This window comes from Protopterus annectens, chromosome 7.part0 (assembly GCF_019279795.1).
Source record: "Protopterus annectens isolate FY-2018-M chromosome 7.part0, PAN1.0, whole genome shotgun sequence".
In the NCBI taxonomy this organism is placed as follows: Eukaryota; Metazoa; Chordata; order Ceratodontiformes; family Protopteridae; genus Protopterus; species Protopterus annectens.
This window is the reverse complement of record NC_056739.1, coordinates 449,631,097-449,648,353: the sequence shown is the minus strand read 5'-3', so window position 1 is coordinate 449,648,353 and position 17,257 is coordinate 449,631,097. Positions and strand designations below refer to the sequence as shown.

The following is a 17,257-nucleotide window of genomic DNA, read 5'->3' as shown; positions in this document are numbered from 1 at the left end:
TCCTTGCTATACTTGTGCAAAGATCATTGCTGTCAGCACTTTACTGGGGTCACTCTAGCCTGTAAATCATATAATACTTCCCAGCCAAGTCTATACAAATAAGGTCTCAGTGGAACCTTAACCAAAATCAGTATTCTAATTCTTTCACTGCCTCCCGCATCTACATAATTTTTTTATACCAGTTTTCTGTAGTCCGCTCACATGGAAGATAACCTGGCTTAGTGAAGATGGTCAAACATGACACTGAATTCAGGACTTCAGTAAATCCATTATTCAGTTAAAATGTCTCATTTTCCATACAAATCTCTCAGTCTGTCTCCGTTTCTCTCTGTGACCCTATCCTTATTTGCTGTCATACCATGAATCTGTCTAGGTTTCTATCACTGCCATATTACTATGTGGAATTTTCCAGCTACACATTAAGATACATTTTTCTCTACATGGTGATGTCTCAATCTCTGTTAAACTTCTCTCTCTCTCTCTCTCTCTATATATATATATATATATAGCACGGCTGTCCCTATTTATCTCCTTGGACATAAGCCCCTGCCAGCCACAACAGTTTATTTTCAGTACCATGGACATCTCCTCCAACCTGAGGATTTTTTTTACCACAGAGATTACTTACGTTGTTCCGTAAGCATCTTTCCCTTTGTCTATAATTTGGTATGGCTTCCCGCAAAATGTAGCTGTCAGTCCTCTAGTCAGAGACGTTTCCATTTGTCCTGTAAAAATATGTGTATGTCTCCATTCTTTTTTTTTTTTTCTTTCTTCTGTGGAAACCTCTGCTTCTCCAACATATAGATCTTTGCTTTTCTATGTCTCCTTTGCCGCCTCCTCCATTAAAATCTCTTCTGTTTGAGACATATTGCTCTGCATCATATAGTTCATCGCCTATTTAGTTTTTCTTTCCTGCAAAACTGATTTAAGGATCTCTAACTTCCTATCATGGGAATGTCTTTTGGTCCCATGAGCACCTCCCTCTGTACAGTGCAAATTTCTAAATCTGTCATGTCTAGGGCAGAGCTGGGGGGGGGTGGTATTTTCTTCCGTACTGTTGGAATTTCTTTTTGTGTTTCATAAAGATTATTTTCTTTACAGTCTTTACAAATGTCCCCTTGTTTGCTATCTTGAGCACTCTACCATGGAATCATTCATTATCTGTGCACTGGGGAGAGATTTACAGGTGCACGAGGGATTATATCACGTGGGCCTTTGGATGTTCTTTATTGTCAGTTATGACATGTTGACTCATAGATTCATAGGTGAATACTAGGCGAACTGTCCTGAAGGACCATTTTAAGCCTAGCTATATCTGTGAGGTGAAGTCCTTAACCATTATGCCAGATCCTCATGTTGTAAGATAAGGGATATATGCTCATACCTGAGTTCAATACTGTGAAAACTCTGCATGTCCAAAAGCTGCCACAAGATGTTTTAAAATGACCTCGTATACCACACAGTGTGTGAAGTCACTTGTGTGCCTTGGGTCATTGGGTAGTTCCCTGGGATGTTGCCAGTAATAATCCAGCCTCAAATGTGGGTAGTCCTAATCAGGAAGTGGAGAAGCCAGTTCTCCAAGACACTGGGAGAAAGTATACTTAGCAGATTTAGCTGATGCTGGGAAAAAAGTCCCTTCAAGGCTTCATGGCTGTCTGTCCATCAGCTTGACAGACTCAGATGAAAGAGACTCAGATAATGGCATAACAAAGTCAGTGCTATTTCACTTACAGTAAAAAAAGCTGAGCATCACATGAAAAAAGTGAATGCACTTTATTCATGTCATGAAACATCATTTCACACTAGTCTTAATCAGCTTGCTTCATGTAGCATCATATTTTCGGGTTAGCTGTCACTTTACAGAACTGAAAGAAAGGTTACATCATTAACCTTCCTGCAATAACTATATAGTCTGGCAGCAGGCTTAAAAGATTAAGGAGCTGTTAATCAGCTGTTTCCTGTGATCCAGTGGTGTAAGGTTTGATTCCCTCAGCCTTCATTGCCTAACTGTGTGACTCTGAGCAAGTTACTCAACCAGATGCTGCTCCAGGGCTGAGTATGAGAAAAGTCCATGAAGATCAGTGCTGTACCCCAGAAAACAAATACAAAACAAAAAAGTAAAATGCAAGTAAAGTCTCTGAAGAACTTCTGAATGCTTGGGAATGAGGGAGGTGGACAGGGCCAACTGACACTTTGTGGTGTTGTAACTCTTTGCTGCAGTCTCTTCAGGTCACCACCACTGTTGGCATTTATTGGAACTCTGCACATCTGAATAAACTGCTTCCGAAACAGTTGTGCAAAGAGGCTGTGGTCACAAGTTGCTGTAAGCTGTGCAATCATGGTCCTGATCCTGTTACCAAGAACTTGTTCAAACTGCTAACCAGGCAGCTTGTGGTTATCTTTCCATTCATAGAGCATCTCATAGAATGTGTATTTCCTTCTTAAATATGTGAAATGCTTTCTGACTTGGGAAATCTGAATGGTTGTCTCTGTCTGGAACAGGACTATGTGCATTAAAACTGGTTGCATAAAATGACACCTTCCCATCACAGTTATCATGAGCATCAATGAGCTGGGTATGCAAGATGGGAGCAAAGGCAATAATCTACTATTTTACTGCTAGCAATTTCATATTCCCTTTATCTAAGAGGGGGATGATCTGAAGCTGCTTCTCCAATATTTGAATAGCAAAATAACTGAAATTGTGAACTGTCTTGAAATATTTTCTTTCTAGGACATCTTTGAATGCCCCCAGTTCATCATCTATTTCTCCATCTTCTCTTGTAGAGGATCCTCTAAATGTTAGTAACTGCAGGATAATGAATAATGTTAGGAATCAGGTTCTGTGTGTTACAAGCAGAGTAGAAGTGAGCTATCAGTTCACGCTCTTTCTTACAGAAGACTTTGTCAGTATTTGCAAGTATGGGTTGACTATCCATGGAGAAGCTGATGCTCTTGTTTAGCTAATTTTGTAGGTGTGATAGGATCTAATGGTCCTACTGTTGCAGAAGGTGTCTGGTGGAGACTATTACATCTTTATTTAGCATTTCTTGTTCTTACTTCAGGCCTGTAGTAGCACACAAGGTGAAACTTCCATCTTCGGTTGCAGCCAAGAATTTGGGAGATGTTCCAGTCTGATTCAGAGAAAGAGGGGGTTTACTCAATGGAGTAGAAGTGAAACAAATCTTGGACCAAGGGAGGGAATGTTCTGCACTGTTGTTTTACTGATTCTTCTAAATAACTTTGTGTTACTGCTAGATTGAGAAGAGCTTGCAGTCATAGAAGGAAAATCCTCTTGGTTATTAATGATGAACTCTGCATGGGGTGAAGTGGTATCAGGCGCCTAAACTGTTTTTTATCCTGCAAGCTGATAAGTTTTAAGTTTTAGAATCCTCTTCAGTTTGACACCTAACCAGGTCACAAGGTGCTCTATGCCCCATGCTGAAAAGATAATGTTTCTTCCTTCCTCTATTCTGCTGTTGAATGTGAGGCATGCTATGCATAAACTGCCCAAAGCTTGGTTGTTGAGAAGATCGTCTGTATGCTGGGCAATGGACAAAGTTGCATCGCAAACTTGGAGTGATACCAGAGACTGCACTAGCCAAGTCCTGCATTTAAAAGATTGGGATGACTCTGATAAAAATGAAGATCCGTGTAATAAAGATGAAGAATGAAAACTTTGGAAGCACAGGACCCACTTAAAGTTGGGAAAAAAATGCTGTATCCTGCTGCCCTTAGATGCCACACCACTACTAGTTTACCTTTCAGAGGTACCAACTTCATTTGCATTCTGATGAGTACCAGTTCCTCTGTGCCCCTCAGATGAGGAGTTTTAGCAGGAGTAGAAGGACCGGTTGTGAATACCTCACTTGTTTGCTCTCTTAAGAAGTTCAATGCCCTTCCACTGTACAGTGAGAGAAGATAGTTTCTGATCAGCATCATCTTCACCCTCCAGCTGTTCATTGAGTGGCTGAGAAGATCCGGAGTCATTAAAGATGTAGTGAAAGGAATATGTAAAATACTTTTTCATAAGTAGGTTTTAAGCTAATTGCATCAGACCTACTTGTCAGAGCACCAGAGTGAGTCTAGCCTTATATGTAGCTGCAGACAGGATGCTCCATTTAATATCTGACTTGTAAATATTCTTCAAAACAGCAGCTCCCTCTCCCTACCAGCATAAGGATACCTTCTACCATTAAAAAAAATGTTTCTGCCTGATGATCATTTTTGCACTGCTTCCCTTGTGCAGACAGTTTTGCCATTTGTAGAGTTTACTTTCACCCACATTACCCTCTTTCCTCATTGTTTGCTAATCTGTTATGTTGTTTTTGGTCATTTCTGTTATACAAAAAGCTACATCACTTTTTTTCTCCTCCTGTGTATATCCCAATTATGTCATTTTGTATACCATGCAGTTGTTAAATGCGATGCTCCAGTAGTTTCAAAGAAAACATGGAATAAAATCAGATACTAGACCTGAAATCTCAGAATTGGTACATGAAACAACAGCCTTGGATTCCACTTATCAAATATTCATGATTTCTGTAACTTTGCCTTTTCTTTCAAAACTGCAACCTGCATGTCATATTATTGGTAAAAGTTTATTTTTCTGCCTATATCTAGTCTAGCAGTTGTACTAGGAGCTCATTTTCTTGTATTTTATATATCAAAGATCACGCTCTTTGAACTGTGTTAATGTTCCTGACTAGTAGAACTGTGCATTAGTCAGAGCTGATCAATGTACTGTACACTGCATTTTGGTCATCATTTCGCTCTGTGTACCTTTTCTAATGCCTTTACAGTTGCATCAGTTGGTGCTGAATGCTGCACGAGAAGCAAGAGATATGGAACAGAGGCATGCTACCATCAAGAAAAAGGTAAGATTAAAAAACTGCTTCACTGAGACAGTCCATAGCATGTTTTCATAAGGCAGTCATAGCAAAAATTTGCTTATTTTTTTGTAATGCAAGATATTTTGTGTATATGTTGCTGTCCAACTTGATGGCTGTAAGCCAGTTCAGCTTTAAGCTGGATTCTTGGGTACTACAGGGCCTGGCAATTTGCTTGAAAGGTTAAAAAAAGACACGTAGCCTTTGCCAGAGCTTGTTAGGATGAACTTTGTTTAGTAATATTGACCAATGAAGCATTTATTTCTCAGCTGCTGTCATACCTGTCCTGAGAGGTTGGGGATGTTAGCATAGGGAGAGGAGCATGTCATCTAGTGACCATGTTCCTCTATGGATATTGTAGCGCTCCCTTTTTTTTTTTTGCAGTACTATTGATAGCTGGTTGACTTAGGATGGCAGTAGAAGATGTCAGCCTGTTACCAAACACATGCTAGATGGCAACTTGTGTGGATAAGATTGTCTTGGTGAAAGAAATTGGGGAATATAAACTACCATGATAAAAAAAAAACAAAAAAAAAACTTATTACAGGCTTTGCAATGCCTCTTGAGCAAAGCTGATCATTGCAGCAAGGAAAACATAGAGGAAAATGGATTGTTCTTTATGATAAATATAAAAATGTGGGTGATAGGAGTGGAGTAAGAACATATCCAGATGAGGCCAACCCACTTAAATATTTGTTTGTTGACCAAGATAGTGGGTTGATCCACAAAGAACCCATTTCAGCCACAGTTCTTAAATGATGACAAAACAAAAGCATTAAAAAATACTACAAGATTGTACAAAGTCAGTACTTAATCTTGCAAGGAAGGTGTAAAGTACAGTAAGTTGGGAGAGGAATGATCAGTTTGAACAGGAGCATATCAGGTTGTTGAAGGTATTTCAAAGAATACAAAAAGATGGAATACTGCTCATCAAAAATACCTAACAGTGGAGACTGCCCTTTTTTTTCCACTGTTGTGCAACCACAGAGTTGATATATACAAGTCTGGAGAATGTGTGAGACGCCCTCCCACATAGGAGGTTCAGGGGGACTTGCCTCTGCAAAAGAAACATTTCTTCCAGTGTTTGCTGAATGCAGTTTTAGTGAATGTTTTTTGATCTGCTTGACTTTGCAAAACTACCTTAGATGACTGGATACGAATCAAATTTGAACATGGTTGCATGCAGTATTTACAAATATGCATTGATCATTGCAGTGGGTAAGTTTTAATATAACAATTTAAATTGCATAGATGGCAAAGACTAGGTAGAGTGAGGCAACTAGAAGGGAAGAACTGGGATTTAGATGGCTGAAAGGAAGAGAAGAGAGATAAAAAGGGGGAATGGGGGGACTGGTATAGATGGCTGAGAGGAGGGCAGGTAGGCAAGAGTGGTAGGATCTTATGTCACAGGAGTGGGAAGCGGGTGGTGATTTAGGTGGACAAGTTAACATGAAGCCATATGGTTAATGTAGAGCTCCTACAATAGGGGGCTAGGATCATAAGTGGAGGAACAGCACGATGTAGGTAGATGGCTTTATATTAAAGGGGAATGGCGGAAGCATTTCATATCAGCTGTTCTTTGTAGGCTTTTTGCACAAGTGTTATTATTATGTAGAACAAGTATATCTGCCTGACTGTAGTGTCGTAATATTGTTACACTAGGATTTAATACTATAGGAGATTTGTATGATAACCCTTATTGTAATAAGGGCATTACAGACAGAACTAGCATATTTCTATTTTTTCTGAGCCATGGAGTTTCCACAGGTTGCTGTTGCTACTGACCTTTTCTCAAAACATGTACAATTCATATGCCACTGCAGTAGCATAGAGGGATAATGCCCTGACTATAGCTCAGCTGACACAGCTACTATTAGCAGGTTAAGTGACTGATGGAGTGGCAGGGAGAGATGGGCGTACCTGTCCTGGGGGGAAGGGTGCACAATGATGACCCTCCCTAAGGGGAAACATGGTTCCAAAGAGGGCAGTTGCCCTCGGATGTAATCATCCAGTTGGGGGGAGGGGAAGTGGGTAGGGTACATTAAAAAAAAAAAAAAAAAAAGTTTACTATTGGATATCCGAACAGCAGGCGATTGAGCATGGGTTAGTCAAAAGGCAGTTTTCCAGGAATCAGAATGCTTAACCAGGTAACGTCAAATACACTACAGCGAATGGGTAGTGTACTTCAATTATCTGAGTTCGGCATTCTGAGCGGCGATCGTAGTACAGTGAGGAACAGGGAATTAACCCATTTCCTCACTGTAGTGTGATCTTGGAGTTGGTATATGTAATTTGCAGAGAGTGTGGGGGATGCAGGGGGGGCTTGCCACCTTCCAAAATAGTGGAGTAAATGTACCGTTCATTGTAGAGTGTAAAAGTATGCTAGTGCATAGCATGGGTGATTGACGTCACCTTCTGCTATGTCGAATACATCGAACTACAGGTGTTGCTGTATTCAGTTTCGATTTGGCTGCTCAGTTGATGATCCATGTTTGGCATTTCAGGTCGACATTTTGATCAGTCGACCGATACAGTTTTGGACATGCGATAATAAACCAAAAAAAAATCAGATGGAAGCGCAGACAGCTGACCCCCAGGACATCTTTAAGATCCATGACCAACCCCAGCAATGTTGGAATAAGTCCGGGGGTAAGAGAATTGCTGGTAGACCTAGCATAGATGTGGGGCACTGAGGGCTAGGCTGCTAAAACTGAGGTCCAAAGTGACCAAATAAAAAAAAAAATTGCAATTCATATGAATTTGAGTTTATCAAGTAAAAAGCACAGATCTACCTCAGTCCCCCATGGCTGTGCATTCCTAGCTATTCCTGAGGAAATCATTTAAGATGCTCCTAGACATTACTTGCTTGTCTGTTACTAAATTGTTTTTCTTCTTTTTTTAAACTTCAACCACTGCTATGTGTGGACATTAAAAGCATAGTGTTCAGCCCCTCAAATCACAGTGAACGTGTTTCTTTCTAAAAATGTTTTTTTTTTTTAATGGTGCTAAATTAATATTTATTAAACAGCAAGCATCTAACTTGCATGTTAATAATCCAAGTTTGCACTCCATGCCTGAGACATCAGAAAAAGAGGTTGCTAGCAAAGGAGTATGCACATCCCTTTTTTGTTGTTTTCAAAAACAAGTGAAAACTTTAATTATCACTGTAACACTGCTGCTTTTCATTTTGCATGGGTTCATATGAAGCAAGTCAGTAAGACATATTACAACCCATAGTAGAGAGTATCTGAACACTATGAGCCCACATAAAACACACTGTTAACAACATCCCCACTGTTGATCCTACCACCCCACTACGTATAGGTTCATAGGTGTATACTAGGCTAATGACTACTGGGGTCTTTTTAAGCCAATCCATGCATCACAAATCTCTGACAAGTGCTAGTACTCTTCATAAATGTAAGCAAGAGCTTGAGAGATGAAACTTTTGCAGGTAGGAGCCTGTGAGTTGAACCATTTACAGGTTGTCTGTGTCCTTTAAACACATAGGTACTACACCAGGAACGAATTTCTGGTTCCCCATCCTGTTGTCCAAGTTGCACTTGAATTGGGTTAGTGAGGAACTCTACTTCACATGTATGGCGAGCCTATTCCAGAGAGGAGGTAGTGTCTAGGATACATACCTATCACTTCAGCAGGTTCTGTTTATATGAAAGGTTCTTTAGAACAGGTAATTCTGGTGCTGTTTGTTTTGCAGATATGTGGGAGGCCCTTCACAGTGGGGCCTGAAGATACCTTGTATGCCAGGCATTGCTTTCCCCTAAGCAGTCTGTAGGAGACAGAATGCAGGGATAGGGCTTTCAGGCAGTTTGCATAGGCCATACTATTTACTCCCTGTATTCTTTTAGTGAGGAACCTTTACAGACATTCCAATTCTTGGATATGCCTGGTTAGGTGCATACCCAATGGGGCATTGTACTCAATGACAGGTCTGCTGAGTGCCAAATGCAGTAGAATAAGGACCTACTTGGATCTAGATGCCATAACTTGATTTATAAATTGTGCAACATAGAATGATTTCCTCACTACCATAGACACATGATGGTCAAAGTCTAGATTACTGTCTAAGTTTGTCCCTAAAAACCTGTATATTGGCTCAACTTTTAGGGGTGTGTTGTCAATATGGCAGTTACCAAAGATGGCTGACTTCCCAGAAGATACTGTTATGCATTTTTTGACATTTAGTTTTAGTCGATGGCTCTGGCACCAGGTATTTCTGTGTCAGCTGTTCTTGGAGAACATAGTGTCGATGGGAGATTCTAGGACAAATCCTAATTTGCAATAGTCTGCAACTTGGACAACCAGGGGCCTTTGACATTGGCATTGACTTCAGAGAAGTAGATGCTAAAAAGGAGTGGTTCCAGGACCAATCCCTGAGGGACTGTACTGGTGACTGACCTCTTTGTAGAGGTGGACTCTCCAACTATGACTTTCTAGGTCCTATCTATGAGCCAGTTGGCTATCCACTGGTTGGCATAAGGGTTTATACCTTACCTCTCGAGTTTGTCAACAGTGCCTAAATAGGGTATTGTGTCAAATGCCTTGGCAAGGTCAAGGTAGGCAATGTGAACTGTTTTGCCCTCATCTATTTCTTTGGTGACCTTCTCAAAGAAATCCACCAGGACCTGCCCCTGGTGAAACAACACTGAGTTTGGTCCAGTGTCTAGAGGTTTCCTTTGTATTTATTGACCATTTCCATGATAATTCTTTCCATGGCATTGCATATGAGACTAGTGAGACTTAAGGGTGTGTCATTTCCAGAGTCTGTAGATGGCCTGTCTTTGTGCAGAAGGTTGGTGGTTGACTTTCTCCTGTTTAAAGGCTACAGTTAAATAATGATTGGCCATGTTTCATGCTATTTAGAAGGCAGCCTAGGATACTGTTTGGTTCTATTAATGCAGTGTTCTTGGCCTTGGGAAGAGCATTTAGGAACTATTCCCTAGTCATAGCTGGGATAGTTATATAAGATGATATTTCCTGGTGGGAAGGATTAAAGTTAGAGCTCTATTTGTCTGCCAGTAGGTTTGCTGTATCTTCTTGCTCAGTGTAGGCAGCTCTATTAATGATGATCCCTGCATACAATTATGTATTGCCTTTGAGGTTGCAAACATTGCTAAATAATAAGTCGTGCTTGTCCTTGGCCTGGGAAACCGGATATTCCTTAAATAGGTTTATAGTTGTATACTAGGCTAATGACAACAAGGGCTTTTATAAGCCTAGCCTTACAATGCAAACCCAATTGTGCCCCTATCTATCATAGGAATGTATTAGGATGGGGTATGTTAAGAACTTTCTAGAGGTTATGAGGGTATGTTAGTTTGGGCATTACTGTCTGCTTCTATCACAGACATGAGTGCCAGACCCAGGGTGAATTTCTGATTTACCATTCCATTGATCTAGGTTACCCTTAAATAAGGTTAGGGATGGACTCTGCTTCACATGGATGGGGACACATATCTGTCTTGCCAACATGTCTTATTTATGTCACAAACAAAATTTAAACCCATGAATCTAGTGGTTCTGATGGTGTTCCTTTTGTGGATGTGCAAAAGTTCCACCAGCGCTGGATGTGAGGATGCCTTGTATGCCTCTTGGCAACCTGTAGGAAACAAAGTACAGGCATAGGGCTTTAAGGCGATCTAAATAGGGCAATGCATTTTTACCATGGATACTCCTGGTAAGGAACCTTTGTGGGTGTTCCAACTGTTGCACATGTTGGTTGCCAAAGGGGGGCATTAGACTCCATGTTGGCTTTGATAAGGGCTGAATAAAGTGGCACTATGGCTTCCTTGGACCTAGATGCCATGCCCTTACTCATAAGTTGGGCAACACAGAATGATTTTCGTACTACCTTGGCCACATGTTGGTCAAAGGCCATTTTAATGTCAGCATACGTTCCCAGATCCCTGACTACTGGGTCTACTTTTAGGGGTGTCTTATCGATGGAGTAATTAGCGTAGGTGGCAGTTTTCCCAAAAGGTACTATAATGCATTTCTTAGCACTGAGTTTTAGTTAGCGACTTTGGCACTAGTCATTTGTATGTGTTAGACTCTCTTGTAAGATGTTTGTGTCATGGGGGAACCTATGATAACTCCCAATTTGCAGTCATCTGCAAACTTGTTCTGCCAAAGGCCCTTGACATTAGCCTTTACCTTTGAGAAGTAGATGCCAAATAGCAGCAGTCCCAGCACAGAGCCCTGAGGTACTCTACTGGTGAACTGTGTCTTAGTGGGGGTGCTATCACAAATCCTGATTTCATGAGTCCTGTTTGTGAGCCAGCTGGCAATCCAACAATATATATATATATATATATATATATATATATATATATATATATATATATATAGGGTTTATGCCCAGTAGTTTGTCAGCTATGCCAGGTCCACGTAGGCAGTATGCAGTTTTTCCCATCCATTGCTTTGATTACTTTCTCCAATATGTCCACTAGGTTTAGTAGGCATGATCTTCCTTTGACAAAATCAAACTGGGTTGGGTCCTGTCGCTCATCCTTCTCTAACACATATGACAAGCAGGTGGGGTTTTCGTTTAGATGCTTTAATACATAGAAACACATCAGGGTGGATAGCATCATCATTATTCATACTGAGCTGAACGGAGGAGGGCACTGACCACAACTCTAATCTGTGATCTATAACAATAAGTATCCTGTTTTTTTACTTATTTGTACTAGCTATTGCTTATTCTAACCATTTATATCACTGTTTTATTGTCTGCTGTGAACTTTTTACTGTATTTTATTGTATAAACTAATCTGCACTGTTTGTACTGAAATTATCTGCCTTACAGGGCATGTTAAATCACTTTTGTTACTGTCATACTGTTTGTAAAACTTTTTAAGCTAGTTTTTCTGTGTGAAAGGTATTAACTAGACATTTTCTCCATTTGTTAAACATTTGTTTGTTTTGATTTCCTGCCAAGGAGTGTATCATATAACTATTTGTTTGCAGTTAAAAGCATTCTGTAGAGTCTCCTTGCTCCTTTATCTGTTTAAAACTTTCATTTAATGTCTCACTGCTGTTTTCTGCTGTTATAAACATTTCTGTAGTGGTTTCTGCCTAAAATAGTGTAGCTAGTAGTTGTGGCATAGTTTCTCACCCTCTCTCCCTATTGGTGTCTTGTTCTTATACTTGGTGGCTTTGCAGTTGCCCACTCTACTGTAAATTTGATCTGGGGCACTCCTCCCAGTCCAGTGTCATTAGCTCATTTTACCGAATAGAGAGAGCACATTTGGGAAGGCCCAACCCCCATAGTTTCTTAACCTTAAATTATCTAGTGTTCCTTTCTCCCTTTTCACGTTTCTTCAGAAACAAACAAAAAAAACTTTTTATTCAGCTGCTTTTACAGTATTTGTGTTTCCTCCTCCTACTCTCTTACTTCATCTTGGTTTTTCTGCTACTTGTTCTCTGAAGTGTTCAATTGCATTTTCTCTGCTACATTTATTACTGCTTGTTTTTTAGCCTGTTTAATAAATGTAAGTGTTATTCTAAGCCTCTTAGTTTTTGTTTAAGCACTTGAGCTTTAGGCCTACCCCTTAGCTCTCTCCCTGAGCTCTCTCACTCAGATTCTGACAAATATGGATGGACAATTTCCTACAGTTTCTCCTGCCAGCCTGGTTGATATGGGCATCCTGACAAAGTGTAGCAACTGCCTTATGTACATGGACAACCATCTACTACTGTCATGCAGGAACTTGTGAGAGATGCAATTACATAAAGAAGCTAGAGTCTATGCTCTGTCCCTCACAAGCCAGTATAGCTGGCACTAAGAAGGTTCATAGGTGTGTATTAGGCTAATGACCCTGGAGCCTTTACAAGCCTAGCCCATAGAAGTACCTTGGCATTGTGCCACCCAATGTTAGTTCCCAGTGCCTCTATCAAGTAGAGCCACTGGAGTGATCCTCTGATGAATTTCCTGTTTCCCATCCACTCATCAAGATTTTTCTTGAAGAGGGCCAGTGAGGTGCTCTGCTTGATATGTATGGGAAGTCTATTCCAGAGCATGGGCAGTCTCTGGGTTATGGACCTGTCCCTCCAGAATGTTCTGTTGATTGTGGTAATGAGGTTGAGGTCTTTGGAGTGTGTGGTGTGGAGAGATTGGGATTTCTTTAGATGCAGCATTTCCAACAGAGCTAGGTCAGATATGGCTTTGTAAGTCAAGCAGAGATCACCTCTTAATAGACTATATGAGACAGAGAATAGCTGGAGTTATATGAGTCTGTACATGTAGGACGTGTGTTTAAGGCCTAGGATCCTCTTTGTGAGGTACTTTTGTGGCCTCTCCAGCTGTTGCAGGTGTCTAGTGAAGTACATGCCAAGTGGGGCATTATACTCTATGACTGGTCTAATGAGAGAAGAGTAGAGAGAAATGATGGCCTCTTTCTTCCTAGATTCAAAACCCTTGGTAATGAAATGTGCCCCATAGAAGGGCCTTCTGACCACAGTGGCAATGTGGCGGTCGTAGGAGAGGTTGCTGTCAACCTGAGTCCCCAGATCTCTTATAACACCTTCAGTGTTCATTGGGCTCCCATCGATGTGGTAATTAGTGGGAACTGAGGTTTTCCCAAAGGGGATGATAACGCATTCTTTGACATTAAGCTTAAGGCCATGGTTTCAACACAAGTCATTGGTCTCAGTGAGGCCTTTCTGTAGGATGTCTGCGTCACATGGGGAGTTAATAATGGCTCCCAGCTTGCAGTTGACTGCCAACTTGGTCAGCCAGAGTCCCTCCATGTTGACCTGGACTTCTGAGACGTAGATGTCAAACAGGAGAGGACCCAGGACCAATCCCTGTGGGATTCCACTCGTGCAGTCTGGATTGGAGTCTGCTACTTTCACACTGTGGGTTCTATCTGTGAGCCAATTTGCAACCCACCTAATGATATAGAAGTTGATGCCTAGTTTGGTGAGTTTATCAATAACTCCTGAGTGAGGAATGGTATCAAAGGGTCAGACCGAGGTAGGCTGTATGAACTGCCTTACCTTCATCCACAGCTATGGTGACTGACTCAAAGAAGTCAACCAGGTTGAGCAGGCATTGTCTACTTTTCACATAACCAAATTGAGGGGATCTAGAGTTTGGAGAGTCCCTATATCCTTGTTAATTAGATACATGATGATGCACTCTATAGCCTTACATATCAGACTTGTCAGGCTAATGGGGCGATAATTTCCAGGGTCTATAGTCACTCCTCCTTTATGGAGAGGGATCACTGTAACAGTGCGCCATTCGGTAGGGACAAAGCCTGAGGTGAGGCTGTGAGTAAACAGGGCACACAGATGTGGTGCCAGTTCACTTTGCAATTCATGTAGAACACAGCCAGGGATATTGTTGGGTCCAATGGAAGCTGTATTTGTGGCCTTGGACAATGCAACTTTAACCTGTGCTGTAGTAATGCTGGGTACCTGACATTCTTCCGGTATTGAAATCGGTCCTTTGGGGGGGGGGGGGTAAAGTTGGCACTGAATCTGTCGGCCAGTATGATGGCATTATCTGTTGTCAGTATAGGAGGTGCCACTGTGCAGTAACTCAGAGCAAATGTGGGTATTGCCGTGGAGATTCTTGATGTAACTATAGAAGGCTTTGTAGTTGTTTTTACTGTCTGTCACAGTTCTGCCTTCATAGATGGCTTTGGGGGTTTTGATGAGGGATCTGAACTTTTTGTTGAGGCTAATAAGGGAATTTTTCCAGTCTTGGGATTTCACCTTTTTCTGCAACAGTTTCTTCCTTCTGTTGTAAAGTTTAGTAATAGCAGGGGACCGCCAGATTGGCTTCCTTTTTTTGGAGGAAAACATCTTGGTTCTGTTGGGTATGGCTAGTTCTATGCATTTATCTACTTGTTCGTACAGTGCATTGGTGTATGATTCAGCAGTCATGCATCTGTTTTTCATTGGCATGGGTGCCGTGAAGTTAACCACCTCTGTTTTTAGGAGTCCAAAGTCAGCTTTGGAGAAGTTTGTCATGGTGAATACTTTTGCGGGGTTTGTGAGTGAGATGTGGATTTCCATGGTGATTAGTTTGTGGTCGGATCTAACCAGGGAGGACTTGACTATTGGTTTAGAGCAATGGTTTCCCATGTTAGTAATAACCAGGTCAAGGATGTTGCTTCCTCTAGTGGGCGTAAGAATGAGCTGGCCCAGGGCATTGGAACTGAACTCCAGGAAGCGTTGGGCCAATGCATTGGTGCATGAGTAGTTTTCCCAGTTGATGGAGGGGTAGTTGAAGTCACATAGTATGAGAGTGTTGAGTTGGATCTTAATAGTTTCCAGGGTGCTTAGGAATTTGGAGTGAGAGTCTTGGGGCATGGTTGGCGACCTATAGCAGGCTACGACCTGAATCACCATCTTACCCAATGTTAGTTGTACCTGGAGTATCTCAGATGCGTTATGCTGGGCTACTAGTCTGGAGGTGTGCATATCCTTTATGAATATGGAGACACCATTGCCTTTGGAGTTTCGGTCCATGTTTTGAGGCCAAAAGGTGTGAAGGTGTGGAATGGGTTATAGCCTGGTAGCACAGGGATGCTTTCTGCTGCTTTACACCAGGTTTCCGTTACAGCACAAATGTCGATGTTCTCCATTTTGAGGAGTGCTTCGAGCGAGTGCATCTTGAGCTTTAGACTTCTAGCATTGAGCATCAACATTGAGTTGGTTGTCAACACAATCACTATACCTCAAACACCACCCACAACAACATAACACACACCGACATATGTGGAGGTTCTCAACAAAAACAAACCCAAACAAAGGAGGCCTCAGGCAAAAACACACAAGAACTCCACAACCCATCCTCATCACATACCATGCATTGTCCACACACCAGTGTCTCACAACCACTAAGGCCTAACCAAAAACCCAACATATTAGTCATAGGAGACTCCATTGTGAGACACACAGATGTGCCTCTTACCAGGTTGGATAAGGAGAAAGTCATAGTTAGTTTTTTGTCAGGTGCCAGAATCCGCCATATCACATACGCACTCAGGTCTCTCAACAACAGGTACTGTTAATGATTCTGTCATAGTCCATGTTGGCATGAACGACTTGAGATGCATCTCCCTGGACTATATGAAGAGAGACCTGATTGAGCTCATTGAATATGTGTCTCGGGCAAGTATGTCCCTAGCCTTAAGCAGCATTCTACCATCACCCAGAATGATATCTCAATACAAACAGAAAATTATTGACTTTAACAACTGGCTTAGTTTCTGGTGTCATTCCAGGGGGATCCATTACCTGACAGCCTGGGAAGATATGATTGGCAGACCATGATGCTTTGCTAGAGATGGCCAGCATCTTTCTCACTTGAGCTTCAGGCTACTGGCAAAGGTCCTTGCCTCCCCCATAGTGCCTTTCTTAGGAAAAGTCATGAGATCAATACTATCAACATAAAAATTTCAACAAAACGGAAATTAAAGGTCATGCTGCTAAACGCTATGAGTCTAAACATGAAACTGCACTCACTGCAAGCATTCTTAACCCTAGAAGATGCTGACATTTGTGCAGTCACAAAAACCTGGTTCAAAGCTGGGGAGAGCACCCCAGCCTTATTTGGTTACTCATCCTATCATGCTTTCAGACCCCAAACTGTGGGCAGCAAAGCCAAAGGAGGTGGAATTTCAATATATATTAGAGACACACATACGCTTCCAGATTGGTCAAACAATTTGATGCACAGGAGACACTCCAGATGCAATTAACTGTTGACAAGACCCCTCTTCAAATTATAGCTAGCTACAGGCCCCCAAATATGACTCAAGATGCCCACTCCAACTATTTGGACCTCTTCCAATCTATCAAGATTCAACCCATTACACTGATCCTGGGTGACTTTAATTCCCCAACCATAGATTGGAAAACTACTCTTGCCAGAACGCAAATGTCCAGAGATTCCTTGATTTTATCAATGCAGATGCCTTGGAACAGCTAGTCGATACCCCTACAAGAGGCGATAATATCTTGGACTTGGTATTAACTAACATGAGTAACCACTGCAACCCCCCTACAGTGTCATCCTCCCTTGTAAGATCCAACCATAAAGTGGTTACTTTCAAAGTCACCATCTCTCCTGACCCCCTTCTAGCTAGGGTCAAACAAAAAAAAATTTTCCAAAGCTGATCACAACCTCTTGAGGGATGGAATAAACAGATTCACAGCCCCCTCCCCCACTGAAGGAACTGGCACCAGTGTCCAAATCTACACCAAAGTACTATACGAGCATTTATGTAGATGCATGGAATCAGGAATACCTGACAGGGCAAAATGATCCTCTGCAAGGAAGAGTAAACCTGTCTGGTGAACATCTGCAATAAATAAACTATATAACAAAA

General features: G+C 41.5%; 1 protein-coding gene across 1 annotated transcript in view; it reads left to right on the top strand.

The window, feature by feature from the left end:
• Window positions 1-17,257, top strand: part of ACAP1 (ArfGAP with coiled-coil, ankyrin repeat and PH domains 1) — a 1,330,515-nt gene that overhangs the window by 820,136 nt on the left and 493,122 nt on the right. Inside the window, exon 9 of the mRNA XM_044077032.1 lies at window positions 4,803-4,877. Within this exon, the coding sequence (XP_043932967.1) occupies window positions 4,803-4,877 (75 nt within the window). The remainder of the gene's footprint in view (window positions 1-4,802; window positions 4,878-17,257) is intronic.